The sequence below is a fragment of the Eucyclogobius newberryi genome, unplaced genomic scaffold (assembly GCF_026437365.1).
Source record: "Eucyclogobius newberryi isolate DKJ021-1_F unplaced genomic scaffold, fEucNew1.0.hap1 SCAF_1, whole genome shotgun sequence".
Lineage (NCBI taxonomy): Eukaryota > Metazoa > Chordata > Actinopteri > Gobiiformes > Gobiidae > Eucyclogobius > Eucyclogobius newberryi.
This window is the reverse complement of record NW_027315723.1, coordinates 21,697,778-21,721,545: the sequence shown is the minus strand read 5'-3', so window position 1 is coordinate 21,721,545 and position 23,768 is coordinate 21,697,778. Positions and strand designations below refer to the sequence as shown.

Below are 23,768 nucleotides of genomic sequence, written 5' to 3'. Positions count from 1 at the left end.
TACAAATTAACGTCTTTAACTCTAATATATTTGGCTTTCGGGGTATATTTTTTAATTAAGTTACAATAATACTTAACTAAACCTTAAGCAGTAACGTTTACATACAAATTAACATCTTTAACTCTAATATATTTGGCATTCGGGGTATATTTTTTAATTAAGTTACAATAATTCTTAACTCTAATATATTTGGTCAACTCCCAGCAAATGCATTCAAGCTGTATAATTGTTTGATGACGTTCCAACCGCACAGTTTCAATATATATACAGATATTATATAGAAAAATGTAATGATATGTTAACAGATTGCAGTGAAGCCCCCCCTCACTTGTGTCGACTGTAGAGGGCATCATCTCCCCTCTGTCTGCCCCACTCTGAGCGCCAACACTCCCAGCCCTCGCCCCGCCGTGCCCATCCCGAGTGCCATATCACACGACAACAACATGTGCGTCTGCCCCGTTCCTGTTGCTACCAAACAAGACTTTATTGCACTGTGGACGTGTGACAAACGCCTTTGATACGTCCAAAATAAAACATATTCTTCCACAGCTGCTGTCAGGGGTTTATTTGCGAGGTTATTTGGGTGCCTGACAAAAAAAGAAGAAGAAAAAAGAAGAAAAAAAGAAGTTTTACAATTGATAACAAACTTTTTAAATAGTTTTTTTTTTTTTCCTTAAAGCGTGTGGATGTGGGAGGGGTTTTACTATATAATGTCTGCAAAGCTCTGACACGCATCTGGCACCTCGTCATGTGGACTGGAAGGACTAAAAAAAAAAAATAGCAGTGATTGAGTTACACTTCCCCCAAACGTGCCCCAAACACCAGGAAAATATGGTCTGCATTGTCCACGTATTTGCAAAGATCAACTGACAATTCACGGGTGGATGAATGCGAATAGTAGTAATTAAATTTGCGACGGCGATAAATGCGGCCTTGCGAGGACCGTGAAGAAGCTTATGACACGGAGTTGAGTTACATTTTCAGTCCAAACCGCCTCAGAGTAATGCAGGAAACATGCTAAAACGCTGTAAGTACACTTCCTCCTGACGATTAAGCACCGTCGTTCTAATTACGGTCGAAAATAATTGACAAACGATTGTTTTTTACGAATACGCCGCGTTCGGATTGTAAAACTGGGGAAGCTTTACGTCGTAATTGCGCTTGGATAAGACGCAACTAAATTCAAAATGCTCAAATGTCGAACCGCACTGTTTATATATTAGTGTCAGGGTCAATTATCCTGCAGTATTCATCCAACCACGCAACCAAACCAGCATATTATCGACAGACAATTTGCCGCCCTCATCCCGAACAGCCTCTGCGACGTTGTCATGTCATCCGAAACCCAACCCAAAGTTTGGAAGCTAGTCCGCAACGTTTTTTTTTTGTCGGTGGCGTCGTAGGAAGTCTTCTCGTCGTCCTCCTGTAGTAGCCGTGACTTAGACCCCGACAAGCCGAGAGCATCAAAGACCCCCGTGTCCCATCTGACTCCAGTTTTGGCTTCTCACGTCCAGCATCTGCCTCACAGCTCCGCTCTGCCTGTCACGCCGAGGCTGAAAACCGCCGTTTCATGCCCCGAATGCACAGAGAGAGACGGCGTTACAGTGACTGAGATTGCTGGGATTGACTATGTTACTGCTCTTGCACTTTAATGTACCGACAGTTTAATTAGCCTCAATAAAGCACGGACACAGACTACATAAAATCGTAAGGAACCAATAGTTTTTTAAGAGTGATTCAGGATTAATACCCTAAATACGCCTAAATACATGTCCTTACTAAGCCTTAATCGTTCCTAATAAACTATGAAGTGAAGTGAAAGTGGTGCCAAATTCTCAGAGTAATTCATAGTTTATCAATTACAATATTCACCAACTTTTCACGTGTTTCAGATTACGTTCAATCTCGTGGTTTTGTTGGGCGGGTTTATCGTCTAAACTAAACTAGCTAAACTTAAATGGACCAATCAGTTTACTCTGTCTGAAACGATTGACTTCCTTGGCTATATTTTCAGTTTTACACATTTTCTTTTCTGGATTACAAAGGGTTCTAAATGATTTCGGTTTTGAAAGAGCCTAAACCAAATCGCCAAAAACATAATGTGAAGTTCAAAAATCATGTTGTTTAACGTCAACAGAATCGAACAGTCCAACAGTCAAAGATATGTATAATCCTCCCTTACGTAGCCAAGAAAATGGCATTTCCAATTTCCAGATTTTCATGCCTGTGCGAACTCTGTTACAACCCATCACGCGGAGCATTAGCAGACTTTATATTATGGAGTAATGAATGGAGCATATGAGGAAGGCCTGGTGCGCAGCTGGAACGACTCGGGTATCGTTCATCTGCTCCGTTACGCCGGGTCCGAGTCACTGCACAGTAGGACGAGTCACGACCGCCGAGCAACCGCACTGCACCACCATCGGCCGAAGAGCCTTTTGTGATTCACGGCAATACAGTATTTCAACCCTTTTATAACAATGATTTGCTTTCAATAAAAATCAAACTCAGCTGAGGCGCTTTTGACGGCGTTTTTTTCGTGCCGAGAAATCGCGCGTGTAATGAAAGGTTCTCGTCCCGATCCCTCTTGGAACGACAAAGGTGGCGAATGCGGGTGGCGGGGCGCTAGAGTTACCGAACCGGCCAGTCTGACACTTCCAAGCATCTTTTTAAGACTTTGACAAATCCATAGTGACGCACGAAGACAGAGGCCATCGTATCAGCGCGTTTTGCTGTAAACTGTATCGACAGAAACACTTAGGATTGGCAAAGATCGCACTGGAAACCTTCAAATGTATCCCTGACTATTTTAGACCTCGGCTGTTATTGGGTTTCGTATTCTTCTGACCGAAAGTTTGAAGTCGTCATGATCTAAGTTTAAGACGGTGGGATGTAAGGGCCCCATGTTATCACCTAATCTTGGTCGGTCTTCCTCGGAAAGGTCAGAGGTCGCCAACACTTCAGGACGAACACACGGTTTTGTCGTTTAGGCCTTTCACCAAAGCGTCTCTCCTTATCCCTCTTCCTTCTTTTACCGCTGGTACACTTCCATCACTCAACAGGAAAAGTACACTTAGAACTCGGGATTAAGGCTCCATTTCACATTTTTCAAGACACTTAATTATAGCTTTCTAGAGGAGGCTTGTGACGATGCCCAGGCTTTGCAGCTCTAACGGGATATTTCCATGTTTGGCAGGCCACCAGACAACACCGCTCGCCAGCTAACCAATCAGCAACCGAGCCAAAGATGTGGTCCACGCGCCAATCACCAAACCAACCAACAAGATGTATACAGCCACAAAACTAGCCTTCAGGTACAACCCCGGCTGGGCGCAGGCCAAACAGGCGTGTCAATTAGAAGCCTGACTGGCCTGAAGCAGAAGTGGTGGCTGCACCGAGGAGGAGGATGATGATGATGGGCAGAAACCTTACTCCTCGTGACCTCATCAGCACAATCTCTCCGACTCACATCCACACGCTGATCCCAGATCACAGCAAAGCCCTTAATGACTGTTTGTCACTGAGCCCGTGACATCACTGTGAACCGTTAGGACAAGGACGGCACGTTTTGCGGTGTGTGCGCACGTCTCTCTGGGCAACCAATTTTCATGGAGCCTGATTCATGTTTTGTGTTGAAATGGAGACGGCAGGAGTTGTGGCGCCTATACAATTTAATGAATTTATTCATCAGTTGGATGTAGAAAACAGTTTGTATGATATTTCACTGTGCAGTGGAAATGGCAGAATGGAAAGAGATGGAGCCGAGCGCGGAGGGGGCGGCTGCTCCCTGCTTGTGGCAGGAGGCTGAGGGGGGAAAGGGGGGTACAAAGACAATTTCCTCTCTGCCCTTATTGCTCTGACTGTCTGCCGCCTACCGCCTTCATGGAGGTCCCTAATTGAGATCACTTGTACTTAAAAATAGGAACAAAAAAGGAACTTCTGTGGGCAAAGGAGAAAATAAAGCAGTAATACGTGACGAGGGCTGCTATTAAAGAGCCCAATGATAGATCAGAGTGGCCGGGCGCAGAGCGAGAGGCTCTGCCTGCTGCCAGTGAGCCTTCAGATGTTGACGTGTCACACACCACCTGCTGTCACAGTCTCTGTGTGTGTGAACACAGGGTCTATATGTGTGGGTCTAATGTGGCTACGGCTGTGATGGGGTACAGTGACAGTGCCTGGGGCGGAGGCCAAAAACACGACAAGCAAAGGGGATTTCAGTTTTTCCAGTTATGACAGGGGTATATAGAGTTTGCAACTGCAACAAAATATCTAAATTTATTTGGCCGATGTTCTCTATGCAGCTATTGTGTCATTAGCTATGCTATTATTAGTCTTTCACTTTAACTCAGCTGTTCCACCCATCAAACCTGCACTAACAGCCTTTTCCCAGACTTTGTCCCCGAGGCGTGCTGCTTTCCCCTTCAAACCATCTATCACTCAATCACCTCTGATCGAGCTATTAATCAAACAATACGGCCCGTCCTCAGAGACCAGTTGGGAGAACTGGGCTGGAGCAAACGCAGCGTATCGAGGAGTGCTACCGCACCACGGCTGGGAACAGGAACCCTGTAAAGAGCGTTTTTCTTGGACCAGGACTCTCTGTAGGTGCTAAAGACAATACAGACACTCGGGCGAGGCCAACATTCCACTTTACACTTTTCCCTTCCTCTGTGTATTTCACTGCTCGACTTCCCCTCTGCAAACTAGCCGGCTAGTATCAAAATATTTATAGTACATCTGCAAGACACGCTGTTCTCATGTATCCAGGGTCATTTAGTCTTGTGTTCATTATGCAAGGTAAAACTAATACCAGATTTATAGGGCTCGATTTCCCCTTGTTCGGCCTGTCCGTAGAGTAGATTGAGGACGATTTATGTGAGGTAAGGCGGCACAGGCAGGATAGATGGAGTGACCGTGGAGAAAAGTGCACAGGCAGCGGCTGGGACCGGCGCACACGGGGGGGCTATCGGCTATCACTCAACCGTTTCCACCTCTGCTGTTTCTGAATGGAGGAAGACGGAGACGGACAGCGGCGGGAGATGTGTGTGTTTGAGTGGGGACACGGTGGAAGAATGTCCACGTGCAACGGGCCAAATCCATGTAAAGGTCAATACAATAACAACGGGATGGAAAGAAAGGGGAAAAAAGAGTCTCGTGACGCTCAATTGCACGCAGACATAAACATTTAACCGTAGACGCTGTAGGCCCAGGCCTGAAGATTTACTACACACATTTTTGTCTTGGAACATTTGAACGGATTAAATGTACTATTTGACTTTTCATACCACACGGGTGCTGTACAGGGCGGCGCAATGTACAGCAAAGTCAGAAGAATCTAAATACCTGGTAAAAAGGTTGGGGAAAAACAAACAAATTATACTACAACTAGTATCAAAAGTAGATACTCATTTGAACAGGTATTGATACTGAAAAAAATAAATAAAACTACAACTGCTAGACAGGACTACATGGTATTATCAATGAAACTATGAAACATTTCAGTTGAAAATCAGATTCTATTGTCTAAAAACTGTATTTTGATCATTCATTGTGGTATTGAACGGTTTGAAATTGTAGCATTGTGACAACACCACATTGTAATAATGTTAATGTTATCTTATCCGAGAGCCTTGAACAAAAAGCATGTTAAAAAAGTAATTCGCAGACTGCCAAACAAGTCAGTCAATACGTCCAAAAGCGCAGGCCGATCAGATACACACAATAACACAGACAGGCACCACTCTTGACGCGAATCAGGCATCGACTTCCGACGGCGCGAATGGCTTTTGCGTCTTTTCCCGACTGCTTGCTGATTGCCGTCCAGCTAGCTCTCGCTCGCCAAACATCCTCAGACTGAACCCTGCATCCCGGAGCCACGCAAAGTCAAATCTTTTTAGATGTCAGAGAGACCCAAAAACGGAAAGATTTTAATCCAACGACACAGCGAAAGGTCTAGTTTGTCCCGAAAGGCCCCCGCTAAAAGTCTAAAAAGTCAAGTGTGTCTGTGTAAATGAACTTAAGAGTGTCATGGCTGATGAGGCTCACTCAAATAGGCCTGTGGTAAAAATCTTCAAGTCTGTAATTACACTCTGCCTATTAGGCTACTGGGCAGGAGTGACTCACGACGAGGTGGGGGTGAAACCAGGAGAAGGGAAAGGATGGAGTTTACTTTTAATAGCTAGTTGCGATGTCCCTCGACAAAATCAATCCCAGCCATCTTTTCGAGACGACCTCAGTGGAAGAAAACATCTAGTGTGTTGGGGAAAACATGATTTAACACAAAGATAAACGGCTATTGTTTGATTCGGCGCCCTGTGACCCTGTTTTTCCACACGTTCAGACGTCCTCGGTTATTCCAGGACTGAGGCGTTTCATCTCGCGTCTGCTCCTCCCTCCCGCCCTTAACTCTCAACAACGCCAAATTTACAGCGCCTAAATCGAGTTGCGAGCGGGAGACTCCCTCCGGCGCTCGGTCCCATTGGGAACATCAATTACGTAGCGAAACGTTGTCCTTCAAGAGCCGTCTATCCTGTGGTGCAAGCTCAGCGTCGCGTACGCAAGCCCCTTCTGGCAATGGGCTTGTTGGTATGTGGTCTCGGGCTGACAATTAAAATGTGCACTCGGAAAACGCTGTCACTCTGGAAGCGTTAGATTTATGCTGAATAATTTCCTGAGAACTGATCATCTTTAATGTTTTAACTGGGTTTAATGGTGCCGTAGATCACTGTGATATGTTCAGGCGTCCTCCGGAGACACAAAACTGTCCCCAGTAGTTGCAGAACCCATTTACAGGCAATTAACGCGGTTCAGCTTCTCCTGAGTAAGCCGTGCAAAAAAAAAACTACTCCCTTTTTATGGCTCTTTCCATGATATTGGTGGGAAGTTCTCTTGCCAAAAAAGCATCGCAGTCAGACTTGTGCCCAATTTATGTTTCTCGAGCCACACATTAAAAAGCTGAACCCGCTTTCCTGGTTTTGTGCTGGTCCTGGTCTTCAGTAAAATATCAAGTGTATTGTATGCCACTTAATGCCATAACTGATTACGCGAGACGAGATAGAAGCAAAACTGTTATTCATCTCACCTCAGTCCAAGATTTACCGTATTTTCTGGAGTATAAGTCACACCTTTTTACATAGTTTTGATCGGGGTATGACTTATACTCCGGAGCGAATTATATGTGATATTATTCTTTATTTTCACTCTGGCAACCGCAAGAGGGCGCTCTAGGCTCTAAGCGACGCAGAAGAAGAATCTGCACTTCCTCTACCTCTGGAGTTTGTGGAGTTGTTTAGAAGTGACACAGAGGAAGAAGAATTCAATGGATTTAGTGATTTGGGGTAAAACTGATGCTTTGGTAAACTTGTTAGCATGTTCTTTATGCTATAGTTATCTGAATAACTGTTAATATGTTACGCTAACATACCAGACACTTACCACAGTTCTGTCTGTGCCTCATGTAGCTGAAGGTGTTAGCGTTAGCATACGTACACCTATTCATGTTCTTAAATCTGTTATTATTTAAAATCGCATTTCAGGATGAAATGTCTGTTCTTGGTCTTTAAATTTCTCCCAAAAATGCGACTTACACATGTTTTTTTCTTCTCTATTGAGCATTTTTTGGCTGGTGCGACTTATAGTCCGGAAAATTCAGTACTGCTTTATATAAATACATTGGCCACTCCTAAACCTAGCTAAAAGTGCCGTACGACCTGAAACCCCTGCATATGATTTAACTCAGTGTTTTCGACTGCCAGTAAATAAAGACTTGAATCATAAAACAGGTCGAGTTGGACCCTGTTAACATGGCGCTGCTGTTTACATTGTGGTGGATTCTTTTTCATCAGTAATCGCCTCACGCTGCGACGCTGATGATTGGGTAATATTTATGACGGGCCCTTGGGGTGTGCTTCCCTCACAGTCGCTCTTATGTCTATAAATTTTTAACTCTTTGCTTAACTACGGCAGACACACAGAGGCCTTTGAACCAGATTGTGTGCGCATGTTCCGAGCGAGCCGCCACGCCGGCTTTAATGCGCGCAGTAAAGCTATAGGATGTGTATGTAGCCGGAGAAGGGGCTGGCGCACAGACTTTTGGTTAACCAGACTATAATTTAGAGGCCCAGTGAAGCCTCCCAGCAGCCTCGCACAGTTTGTTTACCAGAGAGACTGCTGCATCGGCAAGGTCCTGCAGGAAGGGCGTGTGATGTGCCCGTCTATAATCTACGCGCTCTTGTACAAGGCAAACGCACCGAAAATGGCAAATCTACGCTGTACGTTCAAAGGGTAAAACAATTTGTATTTTGTAATGGCTGAAACAATAAAACGTCCTTAAACAGAAAGATGTATTATGTATGTTTTCTGAAGGAGGCTCTGCTGCCCACTAGTCTCATGTTACGATGCCTGGAATGTTTCGCAGTGGGGCATTAAACTTATCTTTCTTACTTTTATGTTTTTTAATTGTTTTATTGCTGAAAAATACTTGAAAAAACATGAACTCCTGTGTGTGGGCTCACCTCTCCACAGATCTGACCTGTAACTTAGCCTGGTAGTGTAAACTGCTTGTCTCCATGGAGATAGATACGTTTAATGCCCCATGTGGATCATACCAGACAAATACATGGGCGACAATGTTCGGTTTGATTCCCACCAGGACCAAGTTCTTGTAAATGTGGTGTTGTTAGTCAGAGGGGCCGATGGAAGGGGCCGATGGAGGGGCCGATGGAGGGAACGATGGTATCAGAGGGGCCGATGGAGGGAACGGTGGAGGGGCCGATGGAGGAGCCGATGGAGGGGCCGATAGAGGGAACGATGGTGTCAGAGGGGCCGATGGAGGGGCCGATGGAGGAGCTTATGGTGTCGGAGGGCAGATGGAGGGGCCTATGGTGTCAGAGGGGCCTATGGTGTCGGAGGGGCCGATGGAGGGGCAGATGGTGTCGGAGGGGCCGATCGTGTGGAAGGGGTCGATGGTGCAAAGTCATGAATACTAAATGATAACGAGTAATGACAGTGAAGCACTTTGTAAAACTCAGGTGTACGACATGAGAAAAGCACAAAAGTTACTTAGTGTAGCTTTAAATATTCTGCCTTCAGCTTAAGCTCTTTAAATCACCATTCCCTGTTACAAAGCTGTGCAATAAATCTAATTGTAATCATAGATAGTATAATTGCTCCAAAAATTGTGCGGTAAAAAATAATTAAAATCTGCTCTGGATTTCATCAGCCTCAGCTCTGCCTCACAAACCCTGGAGCAAAGCCTATGATGGCGTTCAAAGCATGAATCACAAAATAACTAAATAAACTTAATAAATGACGGTCTAAAAGTACATAAACAATCCTGATTTCAGTGACGATCAGAACATTTGATATGACTTTTTCCCTATAACGAATAGCTCATGGTGGTTTACAACGACTCGTAATTCCTTTTGACAGTTAAATAGAAAAAAACAATCCCTCTACATCTACCTGGACGTAAACAATGAAGGAAAAAGAAAGTACGAAATCCCAACGCAAACATCAGTCGTAAAAAAAAAACTGCAATTCCTCCGAAACCCTTCGACCCCGAGTGTGACAAGAACGCGTTTTGTCAGCTGCATTTGAGATACAGACGCCGTACATCAAGCTGCACTTAATGACCTATTCCTCATCCTCTCCCACATAATTTAAGACGGTGTAAATCAAGGCTCCGGCGTACACCTCCGTCTCTGGCAGAAATGCTATGAATAAAAAAACAAAGAAATCCCCCAAAAAAGTGTTTGTCAGCAAAAAAAAGAAAAGAAAATGCTCTGCTATTTTTGTTTGTGTCGAGAGCGATTCTCCTGAGACTTCCCTGCTCCCTTTCTGTCCCATTTGTTTTTATGTTTCCTCCACAGATCCCGTTTAAACGCGCGGGAATGGAGGGAAAAACGGCGTGATTCAAAAGAGCGGCGCTGCTAGCCTGTCATTTAGCCGTAGCTTTGAATTGCCTCCGCTCTCCCCGCGCAAACAGAATTGAAACGGCGTCCTAATATTCCAGAGAGAGAGAGAGAACGGAAGAAAGCCAGAGGAGGAGCGCAACTTTGAAAAATATCATTCTAATAAAATATTCCCGCTCCTCTGGGACGTTCGGCAGCAGGAGGGAAGCGAAAGAGTCCAAGAAAGAGGGAAAAACGAGACGGGGAAGACCTACTTCGTTTGGGGAGCGGTGAGAAATAGAAAGTGCGACGCAGCAGCAACAGTTGACAAGAAAAGTTTTAAAAGCAACAAGAAAACGGGGTGTTGAGAGCGTGTTCTGCAGAGGATCACACACGCGCACACAAACCGCCGGGCGAGCGGGCGGTAGGCGCTCGGAGAGAGTGAAAGTTCTGCCCAAGAGTCGCGGGAGGGGTTCGGAATGGAACAAAACACGACACCGGTGTTTTTTTTTGTCGTGTTTCTGACGGTCGTGTACAAGCGGAGATGAACCCAAACGTGTGTAACATCACGCTGGAAATCTGCTCCTACCAAGTTTGAAAACAGAGAAAAGAAAGGGTTTGACGTGACACGCTTAATGTTGTGATCTTTAAGGACGTTTTTTTATCGAGTAAAGTTCCATAGAGCAGGTGTAGTAATGTAATAATTGTTTTGGCCAATAATGTAATAACAGTGTAATAACAATGTAATCACGAGTCAATAAGATAATAACGCTTAATAAGTTAGTAACAAGTATAATCGTGACAGGTAAAACGTTGTTCGATAATGTAACAATGATATAACGCAAAATGACTGTATTCTGTAATTTTGTGCAGTTTTAAATTATGGCAAAATTATGATAATGTAATGACGTCATAGTTTTTGTCAAAAACTTAATAACAATGTAATAACTTTCCAGGGACATTGTAATTTTGGGAACTTTAATGACAATAATATAATAACTCAGTGGAGTCAATAATGCAATAATGCTTATGCTTTTCTGGCAGTTTATTATGTTATTATGTTTTATAATTATGACAGGGAAAATGTTGTTCGATAATGTAACAATTGCAGCAAATTAAAAAAAAAAAAAAAACGTGAAATGACTGTATTCTGTATTATTTGTGCAGTTTTGATCAAATGGCTTTTACAGTCTTTCAAATCTACTGTGATTAAAATTGGCCAAAATGATGACATAATTGGCCGTTATCACATTATCGGTTGCTACAAAGAGGAAAGTGACAGTCGCCAGGCAGAAGTCGCACGACAATTTCAACATTCCAAAATGACACTGTATTTAAGTTTATTTTAGTCAGTTATGGCACATTAACACATTGAACTATGCAAATAAACTTCTTTAAACCTGAATTTACCCGTTTAGCTGCCTGAAATTTGTCTTGTGTCAGTAATAGAAACACAAAAAAGTCTAGAATCGAACTTAAAATCTTAAAAACAAAGGATATGGTATAAGGAATCCAAGTGAAATTAGCCGTGTTGTTTCATAGATTCAGGTGATAAAGACAATTGGAAAAAGAGATGGCTGTCTTCATTGTCAAACCAACACAAACTTGAATAAAAATGATTAAATTACACATTATCTAAACAACTCTGTCAAAATAAAAGGCCTATTTATTTCCGGGTCAATTCGATGACATTATTTCATTAAAGCGACTTTGCCTTCAAACGTTTTCGCTCTCTTTTCTCCTCTCCATTTTCTCTGGAGGCCACTTTGCACAATGCGGCGCGGTATGTAAAGTATAGCTTCCCCTTTCTCCCCATAGACTTGTCAATACCAGCCATACAAGAGTCAGAGTTCAAAGCCCGGTATCAGACGACACACACCTACATCCCCCCCCCCCCCCCCCCACGGGCCCCTTTGTGTCACTCGGGGTGTTCGGTTTCACTCCGTGCCTGCGAGTGGACACTGCAAAGACAACCATCATCTACAGTCGTTACAACCGCCCGGAAAAAAGGAACAATATTGATTTGAGTTGTTTCGACATGTTTAGATTGAAAGTGACGCGTGACAGGATTTTACGATGTTCTAATTTGGACTTTATTTCGTGTATTTATGCCTGTTGTGCATGGGAATGATAGTTTTACACCAATCGAGCAGGTGTTTGAGGAGAAAATGGTGAAAAATCCGTAGAAAATGTCAGGAAGTGACATCACAGTATGGACTCTCGTTCCAGTTCCAAGTTTATGCCGAATTTACACAAAGAAAAACTTTTTTGACTCATTCATTCAACAAAATAAAGTCAGTTTTTATATTTTTATTGGTCAAATAAAAATATTTGTGACATTAGATGAGTTTTTGCCCAGTGTTTAGTGGGTAATTTCCTACTTTGATGTCATCAATTACAAACAGGAAGTGAAATTCCAAACTTTTAAAATGTGCTATTCTGTGATAATGTTTCTGAAATTTCTAAAATAAGTTTATCTTGTATATATTTTAGTTCAATGTCAGAGGCACTTTAAAGACTGAAGATAAGCACTAAGACAAGGTATTTCTGACAATTTTATCAAGATTTCAGAGTTAAATTGTTTCTGGTGGAGAGTTATTGCCTGAAATACTCCGCAGTGTGGCATTAAACTTTTTTTTTATGCAGAGTCAAGTAAGAAAGCACACTGCATATTCCAAGGTATTTTTGGGCTGAAATTCTATGCAAACTAGAGACGTTAAAAGCCGCACTGTGGAACATGTCCGCGGAGAGAAGCATGTGGCACATCTCTCATCAGAAAAGTTGCAAAGTGCACGTTTAATCGTCTCAAAAGGAATATTTGTCCTCCTGATTTGACCCCGACGTTCAACAAAGCAGTGGTCTTGAGCTGGATTTTGTCAGGACTAAACTTTATGATTTTAACCTCTTTTCCTCGCACAAAATGATCTGTAAAAATGCACTTCAAATGTCTGTAAATAAATACCAAAACAAAGGAACTAAACATGAACCCGTCGCACCAGCTCCAAACAGGCTTCTAAAGTGAACTGTACCTACATGTGCCACAGGTGGAGACTCTCTTTCCTCCTGCCGTGACCCAAGTGTGGCATCGCCCCGTCGCGTTTGTCATCGCCGGGCTTTTCCCCAGCGCGTGGGCGCGAGGGAAGGAGACGAGGGAAGGAGACGAGGGAAGGAGACGAGGGAAGGAGACGAGGGAAGGAGACGAGGGTGAGCAATGGTGAGTGGCCGCCCCCGCAGTGCCAGATGGGAGGGGGCTTCAAAGAGGCAGCGTTTTTGCGTCGCTCCGGCCTGCGAACGCGCGAATCCGATCCATGCTTTTGTGTCCCACACCGCTTCCTGTCGCACTACGGGCTAATTAGATCGTTTTGTTTCACAGCTCAGTAGTTTTTTTTATGGTTGGATCATTCTTTACAATGACAAACAAACAAACTTGAACACAGTATGAATATGAATAGCTTATGGAGATCTAAAAGTCTAGAGTTGACCTGTTTTGCCTGAGTTTTAATGTTACAATTAATGTGTCAAAAAGCTCAATGATTTAACGATTATTCACATTTGCTGAGACGACAACAGAGATATCTTTCATTTTCTTTCATTTCTATCGTCTAACGCGTTATAATTCCTCAAGTTGTACGAAATCAAACTTTCTGATTGACAAAATATATTCAATTTGACAAAAACAGCCAGATAAAACACGTTCTTTACATTCAGTTGTTTTTTTTTTAAGTATAATTTGAATTAAAAAGGCTCAATTTTGTTATTTTCTTAGTCCTTATGATTACATTACTACATTATGACCTGCACAATCACGATTATCGATTAACTAAACTGTCTTGCTGTCCCAACACTGCGGGTATTCAGATTCTTTTGTACTTGGGTTTGTACTAAGCTAATTAGGGGAATGTAACAACACACTAAACAAAACGTCTAAACGTATAAGGTGTCGATGAGTCACTTTTATTGAAATTCAGTAGCGTCACATGGTCAGGAGAGATGACTGGCCTTCACTCTTTAACGGCTAATGCACAGGATGAAATCATGAAGTAAAACTACACTTAAATCAATCGCAATTTCTCTTTTTTTCTGTCTTTCTACTGTAACTGGTTCCAGCTCCGGTCCTGCTGTTAAAAAGGCGGACGTGGGCGTGGCCTGCCGGGTGGGCGCAGCGATTTTTCAGGTGCATTTGATCTGCCGTGTTCACACCTCGGCGCTGGCAGGGCCCCCGATGTGTGGGCAGGTAATTCGAGTAAATTAGGAGATGGGGCCCGTGTGCTATTAATGTCATCCCCTCCCACCGCTGTCGTCCGCCCATTGTTCGGACACACCTTTCTTTTCTTCTCCGTCTCCCGCTGCCAGCCCTGGGCCCCGTCCCAACGCCGCGGCGAGCGCAAGGGGTGGAATGCAGATGGGACGGGGGCGAGAGAGGAAGAAGGAGAGGCAGAGGAGGAGGAGAAGAGGAGGAAGAGGAGGAGGAGGATTGGTTCCAGGTGCCACCTTGAGTGAGAGCATTAATCAAGCTGACATGGCTTCCTGTCACAGACACCTTTAGTGCACATAAACAGTGAACACGCCCGCGCTACTGCAACCCCGCGCTCAGGGCCAGACCTTAAACACTGTAAAAGGTTATTTTGGCCGGTTTTTACGTTAGTTTTCATCAGTCACTTCGAGGACTTTGTAGGTTTCAGCTTCTGGTTTATGCAATTAACTCGTGGATAATCTTTTCAGAGACTTATCACTTCCATGTAAATTATCATGATCGGAAATACTATCTATGTATTAGTAATTATAACACAATACCATGTTTAAAGTTGTGACAAAACTACTATAGGGCAACACATTGTATGTATCTAGAATCACAATATTGAACGAACTTTAATCGCAATAACATAAAGGTATATTGTTCTTATGAAGTAAAACGTTTTTAAAAAGCAGGATTTTTGGTCCAAATTAGTCTGGATTTAGTCTCTGTTTTCTCACTAATTTTGTCTTGACTAATACATAAAGGCGAATTGGTTTTAAGAAATCTGGAATGATATTTTCAAATATTCCAGTATCAATACAGAACAGCCCCTATAACTATAACTTTGACAAAGCTACAGATTATATAAAGACACTGCCCAGATTTAACACAAAGTGGACAAACCCCTCGACATTTACAAAACCAAATTAAGAATCTATCCATCTTTCTAATACAGTTTGCGTCGACAAAAGCACAAAGAGCAGAGTAAAATCTAGTCAGTTTTTCAATTTTCAACTTTTCAACCTCCGTGTGACTCTGTATTGTGCTCCTCTGGCTTCACAGATCCTCCGCCGTCGATCAAACCCGGTCACCTCTCCCCTTATCTCTTTTCACCCCGACACGTGAATAATCAACACAACGCCGCCGACACATCCGCCGCTCCTTTCGCGACCCGCTAGCTTGTCGGTTTGTATGTTTGAGAGCAAAGCTTCCAGGAGTCGGACGGGACGCCGCATTCCTCCGAGTGTAAAATAACACGGAGGGAAAAACTCGGCGGAACAGGTAGGGCCTTGTGTAGGTGCCGTTGGCGGACTCCTCGCTCACATCGTTACGGGCTCAACCCAAACATCCAGTAGGCCCGACAGTCCATATTTCCTCCTTAGAGAAACAGCCCCCCCCTCTCGTCCTCGCTGCCGCCGGAAAAGCAAAGGCGCACAATGGCGTTCAGGTTACCTGCGGTTTGCCGTATCGTCGGGCGCTTAAAACCGTGAGCGGTCCGAAATAACTGGACTGTTACGGCTGAGTTGAGGGGAAAAGACAACACGGGGCAGAGAGAGGTCAGGGAAGTACGATCCTGAACTCTGGGTTTCTTCTAGAGGTATAACGAGATCAGAAACAATCTTATTTTACCTAATTTTCTGTCCATTTGATACTGTACAGTTTGGTGCAACTTTAGGATCGTTCAGACCCCGTTTAGTCATGGTTTATTGGGTTTAGTCTAGATTGAACACCTTGTTACGTCCTTGCTCTTAATTTAACCAGTCATATTTAAAGGTGAACTATGTAACTTTTCTGTTGTTTGCCCAAAATGTTCCAAAACTATGGCATTAATGTGTTTACGTGCGCTTCTCCACAGACCTGTAACTGACCCGTTACTTGGTCCGGTGCTTGTCCCCGTGGAGATTGTTGAGGTTAATGTCATACTGCGGAACATTCCAAGCAATGCAATGACATCTCTACGGAGACAAGCAGCCCTTCACCAGCAAAGTGACATAGTGTGGCTTTCAGCAAGGGTTCGTTCACACTGGTTTAGTCCTGGTTTGACTCCAGTTCTAGTCCCGGTGTAGGGCTGGTGTGAGCCCAGTTCTAGTCCCGGTGTAGGGCTGGTGTGAGCCCAGTTCTAGTCCCGGTGTAGGGCTGGTTTGACCCAGTTCTAGCCCCTGTGTTGGGCTGGTTTGACCCAGTTCTAGTCCTGGTGTTGGGCTAGTTTGACCCAGTTCTAGTCCTGGTGTAGGGCTGGTGTGAGCCCAGTTCTAGTCCCGGTGTAGGGCTGGTTTGATTCCAGTTCTAGTCCCGGTGTAGGGCTGGTTTGACCCAGTTCTAGCCCCGGTGTTGGGCTGGTTTGACCCAGTTCTAGTCCTGGTGTAGGGCTGGTGTGAGCCCAGTTCTAGTTCTGGTGTAGGGCTGGTTTGATTCCAGTTCTAGTCCCGGTGTAGGGCTGGTTTGACCCAGTTCTATCCTCGGTGTAGGGCTGGTTTGACCCAGTTCTAGTCCTTGATTTGAGTTCTGGTCTAGTTCAGGTTAGCGAGGGGTTTAGTCTCACTTAAGTTGCAATTTTGATGAGCAAGTGAAGGAATGCAGACCTCAGACCTGTTGAGTCCTGGTTTTGTTAGGAAAAAAACAACAACACTTAGTTTGAGAAGGACTATCTTTGACTCTAATGCTGCCGTTTTATAAAAACCTTGCAGTTCCAACATAGACCTGCTCCATAAGTGTGATGTAGTTACTTCCCTCTCAGCGGACTTCTACCGGATGACGCTTATTCACCCCAGTGTGATGCGATTGGACTGGATGAAGGGGCCGGAGGATCTTGTTAAGTGTGAAAATAGCACAGAGCTGCATTAAAAGCTCCACCGTTTAACGCCGCTGCAGAACGTTACCTGGTAATTATGGCTGAATGCAAAAATCATAGCTATGCAGCAGTACGTGGGAGTTCGCCGGGCGATCCACTTTTGACCCGCCGTTTAAGACAACATCACAACAATGTGCGAGAAGTGATTCATGACAAGATGAGGCTTGATTAATAAGAAGCGATACAAATTGGCGTCTTTCCCCGACCGTGAGATCCGCCCTTGAGCAATCGGATATTCACAGAAAACTCTAGCGCGGTATACTTTGCCTTCATTGTATTTACGTCGACTAATCTAAACATACATTTCAAATCCTTGTCCAAACGTTTCCACGAGCGGTAAAAGGCCATCCCTGAATCAGCACGTTAGTTACGTCTTGGTTGACTGGACATGACAACATCGGACACCGCAAAATAAACATCTTGCGAGTTCTACAATGATCGGGGAATTCCCAGCGACTTTACAATCCACAAACCGACGATATAAACACGTTCTAAGTTTAACTCTAGCTTATTGCAATCGAAAAGAGAAACACGGGCATTCCTTCGTCGCAATGTAAAAAGGCCGCGTTGCCGTTGCGCCCGTTCCCATGACGCGTCGCGTTTACTTAAATTACCGCCTATTTAAAGCTACATTAAGTCCAACCTTCTAGTATTAGTACAAATTAATCTCTTTCTGATTAAACACTGATTGCACTAACGCCATGATTACCCCGAGGAGTTGTGCAAACTAGCGCGAGCACCGGCGCTAATACAGCGCTAATAGCCCGCGCGGCGCATAAACACACACGCACATTGTTTTGGAGCTCCATCAGTGCAAACCCCCGCTGGGATTAAGTGACATGTTCAAGCCCAAAGGTACAATTAAGCGTCGCTAAATAGGGTTCTTTTGTGCGCGTCTTCACTGCGCACAGTAGCAACCACTGAATGGCTCAGATTTTTCCCCCTGGCTTTTTCAAATTACCTATTGATGAGTGGGCTTCAAGACTGCACCAACCCCAGAAAAAGGGAGGGAGGGAGTATGTCTGGTTCACTTTTAAGATGTCTCCAAGAAGCAGGGCCTGTGGTTAGATCTAAAGCAGCACTTATGCAACAGTATTCTCAGATACATATTCAGTTTCCCTGCAAACTATCAGGCATTTTCTTCTTGGGTTAAGTTTTCCGCTCTTTAGATATTTACCCACAATTGTTTTGATTGTAATGATTCGACTCGTCCGTGTAGTGGTATAAGTATTTTTTTTTTAACGAATAATTGCTGCCGTGGCTTAATTGTCTTATATGCAATTAAGTTTGTAATAGGGAAAATATAGCGTTCCCCGGGAGAGTTTTCAGACAGTGCCACACATGTTGAAAATTATTCTGCCCTCCTCATGTGCCAGGACGAGGAGTTATAAAAAATGTATTTCATGCAATTAAAGGGGAATTGCTTGATCCAAATGCCAAGACACATTTTAATGAGACCACTTTTTTTTTCATTGGAATATACACAGCCGCAATTTAAAGTCACTGCGATCTCTCACGGGGACTGAACGCGCGGCCTTAAATTAAAAATGTCCTAAAAACACGCATCAAGAGACGGAGTAATGTGGTTTTCGAACTAACTAAACAATATTTTGTGTTCCCGGCAAACTAGCTGACACCGGGCAAACGGATCCAGAAGAAACAGAGAAAAAAAACATATAAAAGCTATATTTAAAAGTAGTGCCTTTGCCAGTGGATTTAATTAAAAAACACACGAGGGAATTCACTTAGGCGGCCTCAAAACAAATGCATTGCATTTGATCAAGTCGCAATCGAAGGCAGAGATCAGAGCTTTGACGGCGCCGGCTCGGACACGGGATATAAAATGTATATGTTTCAGTTTGTACAGTAGAAACAACACCACGTTCCGGTGGTCTCCGGGAGCTGGGGACTTTCTGCGGTGATAACGACAGATTTACAAGCCAGATGTTCATAAACGGCGACTTCAGTGGGCTCGCGGGACGCTCCACGTCAATCTGTTAATCGATAGCTCCACCTGAATCGACTCCATCCCCGTCCCCTCTCTCTCTCTCTCTCGCCGCTTCTTGTCTTTCTGTCGGCGTGCTTTTCATTTCCTCCCCCCCGGTGACCCCGTAGACGCGCGGCGAGGTCGGGGGTTAACGTGGTAATAGGTGGCGGTTGATTGGTAGAAGACGCTCACTCTCTTTGGCTTTCACAACATATTAGAGCCATCCTGCTTCTGAGGGAGCCCGCGAGTGCAGCTGTGTCCGACCGCGCAGCCATCCCCCCCTCACCCCAAGTGAAGTTCTTAAAACATCTTTTAAACATTTGACTCGGGACGACAAAGGGCGGGGAACTATTCGAGTAACTAATGAACGCAACAAAGACATAGCATTATATACAGGCTCTGAAATAGCTTGAATTTAGAACGTTTGTCAAGTTTTGAGCAGTTTTGAGAAATTTTTGTGCCGTTCAAGTTCAATTTTCTTGACGTGTTTGTTTAAAATAGGAAAAAGCACATTGAAAGCAGTCGGTTTATCCTTAAATAAATACTTAATGATGACTAAATATATCTGCACAGTCAAAACTAGTCAAAAGAAGAGACATACCGGTATTTTGAAGTTATTTTACCTCATGCAGATGTCATATTTCACAGTTAAAAACCCATTTCAATTCTATCACTGTTAATCAATACAGAACTCAGTCTGGAAACAGCCAAAACAGAGGCCAGAATTGGGAGGCTGCCCCCGAGCACTGCACGGATCACTGCGAATAATAAACTCGACCGGTGCTACTGTTCAGCTGCAGCTCCATTCACCGCACGTCTTCGATTTGACAAACAACGGGCAAATTTAGAAAGTAAACACATTTTGAAAAAGTGTAATGGTGCGCTCTACGGAAATATAAATATTTTTATGGGAAGCAGATACGTTCCACGAGGGTTTTATTAAGCCAAGGCTGAGGTTTGCACGTGCCTTTTAAACGGTGGCTTTAACTTTTAAAGGCAGCTCTTCAAATTGGGCTTGTGGAAAGATGAAGAGGTTTGCAGTTTACTAAACCAAGCAAAAATCTGTCGCTGCAGTCACTCTTTTTCTACTTGACGACGTGAAGACAGTTCCAAGGTATTGATAAATCTCCAGTGCGCTCCATGGAGACACCCAGCCCAGACCTTGGGGACCAAACAGTCTGGTAATCCCACATCTTGTTCCAATGGGCCACTGTAAACTCCCCATGTGCCGCCTCTGTTTACTTTTGTCAAAAATATCACCCGGCGCTTTTGTTTTTAGTTCCGCAAAAGACGGCACCGCTCTGTAAATCTACGTTGCACAAACATGTCATCTCCGAGCTTCAGAAATATGTATAAACATCACATCGAGTAAATACTGGAATCTCTAAATGCAGTGAGGTTGATTTTTTCTTTCTTTCTCCATTCTTCGCGTCTGTCAACCACAAATGCCTTGATGACTGTTGGGTCTTGATTCCACCACAAACGTTTGGATGTTGATAGCAGCGCCCTCGGTGACCTTAGAGACCGCGGCATCTTCTCCGCTCGTTCGAAATCTCACAGGCAAATCGAAAACTCGAAGGCTCCGTGCGGATTTGTCCATCGTCCAACTCTCATCACGACATGCGAGCCCTCCCCGGCCGGCCCGGACCCCCTGCCCCATCGCAACAAGCGTCCGGTGGAGACTTACTTACCCCAAAAGAAGTTCTGCTGACATGGGTTGACTGTGCTGAAGAGGCTGTTGGATGCCATAGCTGCCTCTGGTCGCAGTAAGCCCAACTTTTGTCCTTCTGCGGTTTCCGTGACCCTTGACACGTCCTAAACCAAGAGCATGCAGCATGTCATGAAGGCAGTGGGAAAAATATGGAAAAGCCATCCACAAGACATGCTATTTTACGTATCAACTATTTAGATGACCACAAGTAACGACCAGGTCTGGTTTTATAGTGATGAGAAGAGAAAAAAAATTGCAGAGGCAAATATCGCCTTTGCGGATAGATCAGATGGTGTCGGACTTGCTTGCTTGGCGAGTGTGGTTGGAACGTACTTACTCGCTTAGCGCCGTCCTTGTGACTGGAGCTGGCCCGCGACGATTAACCATTTACACTCCGGGTCGCCCTCAAACACCAACCCCGAGCCGCACGTCTGTGGTTCTGTGGTTGTTTGGGAGGCGAGCAGAGCCCTCACACAACCCGAAAGGCACCAGCTTTAAAACTCGTCTCTTTCCTGCCCTCCATGCACCGTCACTGGAGAGCATGGGTCACATGGGCGCGTGACGTCATCACGGTGTGCAGCACCCGAAGTGGGACAGCCTACTGTTGTGGCTCTCTTCCCTCTCCACTCCTCGCTCCTGCTGCTTTGTTTTTTTTTGTGTGTTTTTTTTCTTCACTCCTCTGACTCTGGAGCATGTGGAGCTGCTGCGCGTGGTTCGCCGGTGCTTCCAGTTGTCTCCGGGGCGAAGCGGGGCTCTGACTCTCCCATGAGTCACCGTGCTCCAGCCTGTTCCGACGCCCGTGCCTCCCGAACATATGGGCAACAGAGCCGAGCGTCCTGCCTGCCGTCACCCTTTCATCCCCTCCCTTTTCTCTCTGTCTGTCAGTAGCACTGCTCCGTCCCACCACTCCTTCCACAGGCTGCTGCTGCTGTCTGCCTGCGCCTGAGTGCTGCGGGTGTGAGTGAGGCACGAGGGTTGGCCGGGCCCCGCGTTGGGAGTGTTTATTTCAGATACACGCTCAAAGAATGAGCCCCGTCAGCGAGGAGCAGAGGGAAGACAGGTTATTGCGAAAGTTGGCCTAAAGAGTCGGTGTCAATTTGTCGCCCCGAATTAGCCTGGCCACTTTACACGCCGGGCCGCTGGAATCTGTCATTGTGTCACTCCGGTAAGAAGTGTGTGTTATAAGCAGGACTCTTTAAACTGGCTCTCACAGAAGCGCTATCTGGAGGTGATTATTGTAAAGACGTGGGCGCGCTGGATGGACTGTACGTGCCAGACAACGAGACAAAGTTAGGTCGTAGAAAAAAACAATGAACCTGTCTGTGCACAGAAATAGATGAGTTCTGAACATGCAATATCTACAGTTAATGTGAACTTTTAACAACCATCTAGCAACGTTTCGAGACTATTCAAGACTAATTTGGTCATTTAGACAGTTTTGGTAGAATGTAGTAAGTCCATTAGTTGGCAATTGTTAAAGTTTTGCCACTTTTTTACAAATATTTTTACTACTGAACAGTCATTTTATCCACTATATTCACCTAGAATACATCAATTGAATGCAATCTTAGACGTAAAACCAACCAGGTGAAATATTCTTCATAAATGGATCAGATAGAACACCGTACACCCATGTTCTTGCACTTGGACTCACAAAGAGCTCTGGCCAGCCGGCAGGTGAGGCACGGCTTTTTTGTCCAGCTTTACATCTCGGCCCGTCACAAGCCGTCATCGCGTCGTCGCCGCCGTCACACACGTGTGCCAGGACCGCCCGTGTTGTGGTTGGCTCACACCGCGGCGTCAGTCCGGGGGTGATTCCTGTAAGCGGCGGTAAATCTGACCACCTGTGTTGGTCCTGAACGAGTCGCCGCTCTCACAGCAGCGTTGAGACTTGGACGCGCACCATCGGAGCACTTTAGACACGGAGCCGTCTGCGCCAAGGACTGAGAGATTAATTGGATCAAAGGCCCCCGTTATTGAGCAAATATTATGTCCAAGGAAAAGAATAAACCCTCGTCCCTGTGGTGTATCATTAGTGCGTGAAAACAAGTGCTGGCCCTGTAGTTTAAACCTCTAGAAATGCATGTATTTCTTGGATTAGTTCGGCAGGTAATATGTCAGTGTTTTCTCCGTTTGTGGTAAAATTAACACGCTCCGAGAGGCTCCTGGTGGCGGGATATACGGCTATACCGAAATGTGAACGATGTAACTTTTAATTACAGCCTCTCCGCGGATCTGACTTATAACTCGACCTGGCCGTGTCAATCGCTTGTCTCCACAGTTACGTTTAATACCGTGGAGCGCAACAACATCTCCATGCAGACACTTTTAACGCTATTGGACAGGTTCAACGTTTGAATTGCAAATCGAATCGTTAAAGTGCGTCTTGTAATGTCAAGTTATATGTTTATGTTTTTGGAGGTATTTGAGTTACTTTTTAAAGAAATTCTACTTCTTGGTGAGGTTTTCAAGATACATTTACTCCTACCTTAGTAGGATTTTTTTTTATGTTGATATTCAGATTGTTGTGTTCCATCCTTTGAAAATACCAGTGTTTTTGCACATTTAAGGTTGTGTGCAGTTACTCTTACTTGAGCAGTAGTTTCCTCAAACCCTTTTTTTTTTTACTCTTGTTGAAAGCTGAACATATTTCATCAGAATGTAAAAGGTAGCTGGCGCACAAAAGTTCAAAGGCCTTTATTGTAGCCGACATGTTTTGACAACTACGCGTCTTTGTCAGGGCGTAGTAATGAAATGAGCCCCATGTGCCATCAATGTGTGTTCAGCTTTATGATCTTCAATGTTTGTTTGTTTTGTTTTTTACAATTTTTGAACATTTTTGGGCGCCCTGTGCAGCTTTTTATACTTTTTGTACAATTACTTGACAATTTCTTGGACCAATACTTTATACTTATAAAATATCCTGAAGGAAACTGGGAGGAAATGTAACTATTATCTACCATTATTCTGCATTATACTGGATTTTCTGGAGTATAAGTTGCACCAGTCAAAAAATGCATAATAGAGAAGAAAAAAACATACACAAATCGCTTTGTAATATAAGTTGCTTTTTTTTTATTTGATGAAATCCA

The 23,768-nt window shown here is 44.4% G+C and overlaps 1 protein-coding gene across 3 annotated transcripts in view; it reads right to left on the bottom strand.

Annotated features, from left to right (window-relative positions):
- The window catches only part of runx2b (RUNX family transcription factor 2b), a 69,969-nt gene extending 48,410 nt beyond the window's left edge, over positions 1–21,559 (bottom strand). Inside the window, exons 1-2 of one of the 3 annotated variants that reach the window (XM_072440141.1) lie at positions 21,014–21,559; positions 20,657–20,780 (exon numbers count right to left, since the gene is read on the bottom strand). In XM_072440141.1, the coding sequence (XP_072296242.1) occupies positions 20,657–20,714 (58 nt within the window). In that variant the 5' untranslated portion in view covers positions 20,715–20,780; positions 21,014–21,559. Of the gene's footprint in view, positions 1–20,656; positions 20,781–21,009 lie in introns of all 3 variants that reach the window. The other 2 variants (XM_072440140.1, XM_072440139.1) reach the window with 2 other exon arrangements.
- Between the last annotated feature and the right edge of the window lie 2,209 nt (positions 21,560–23,768).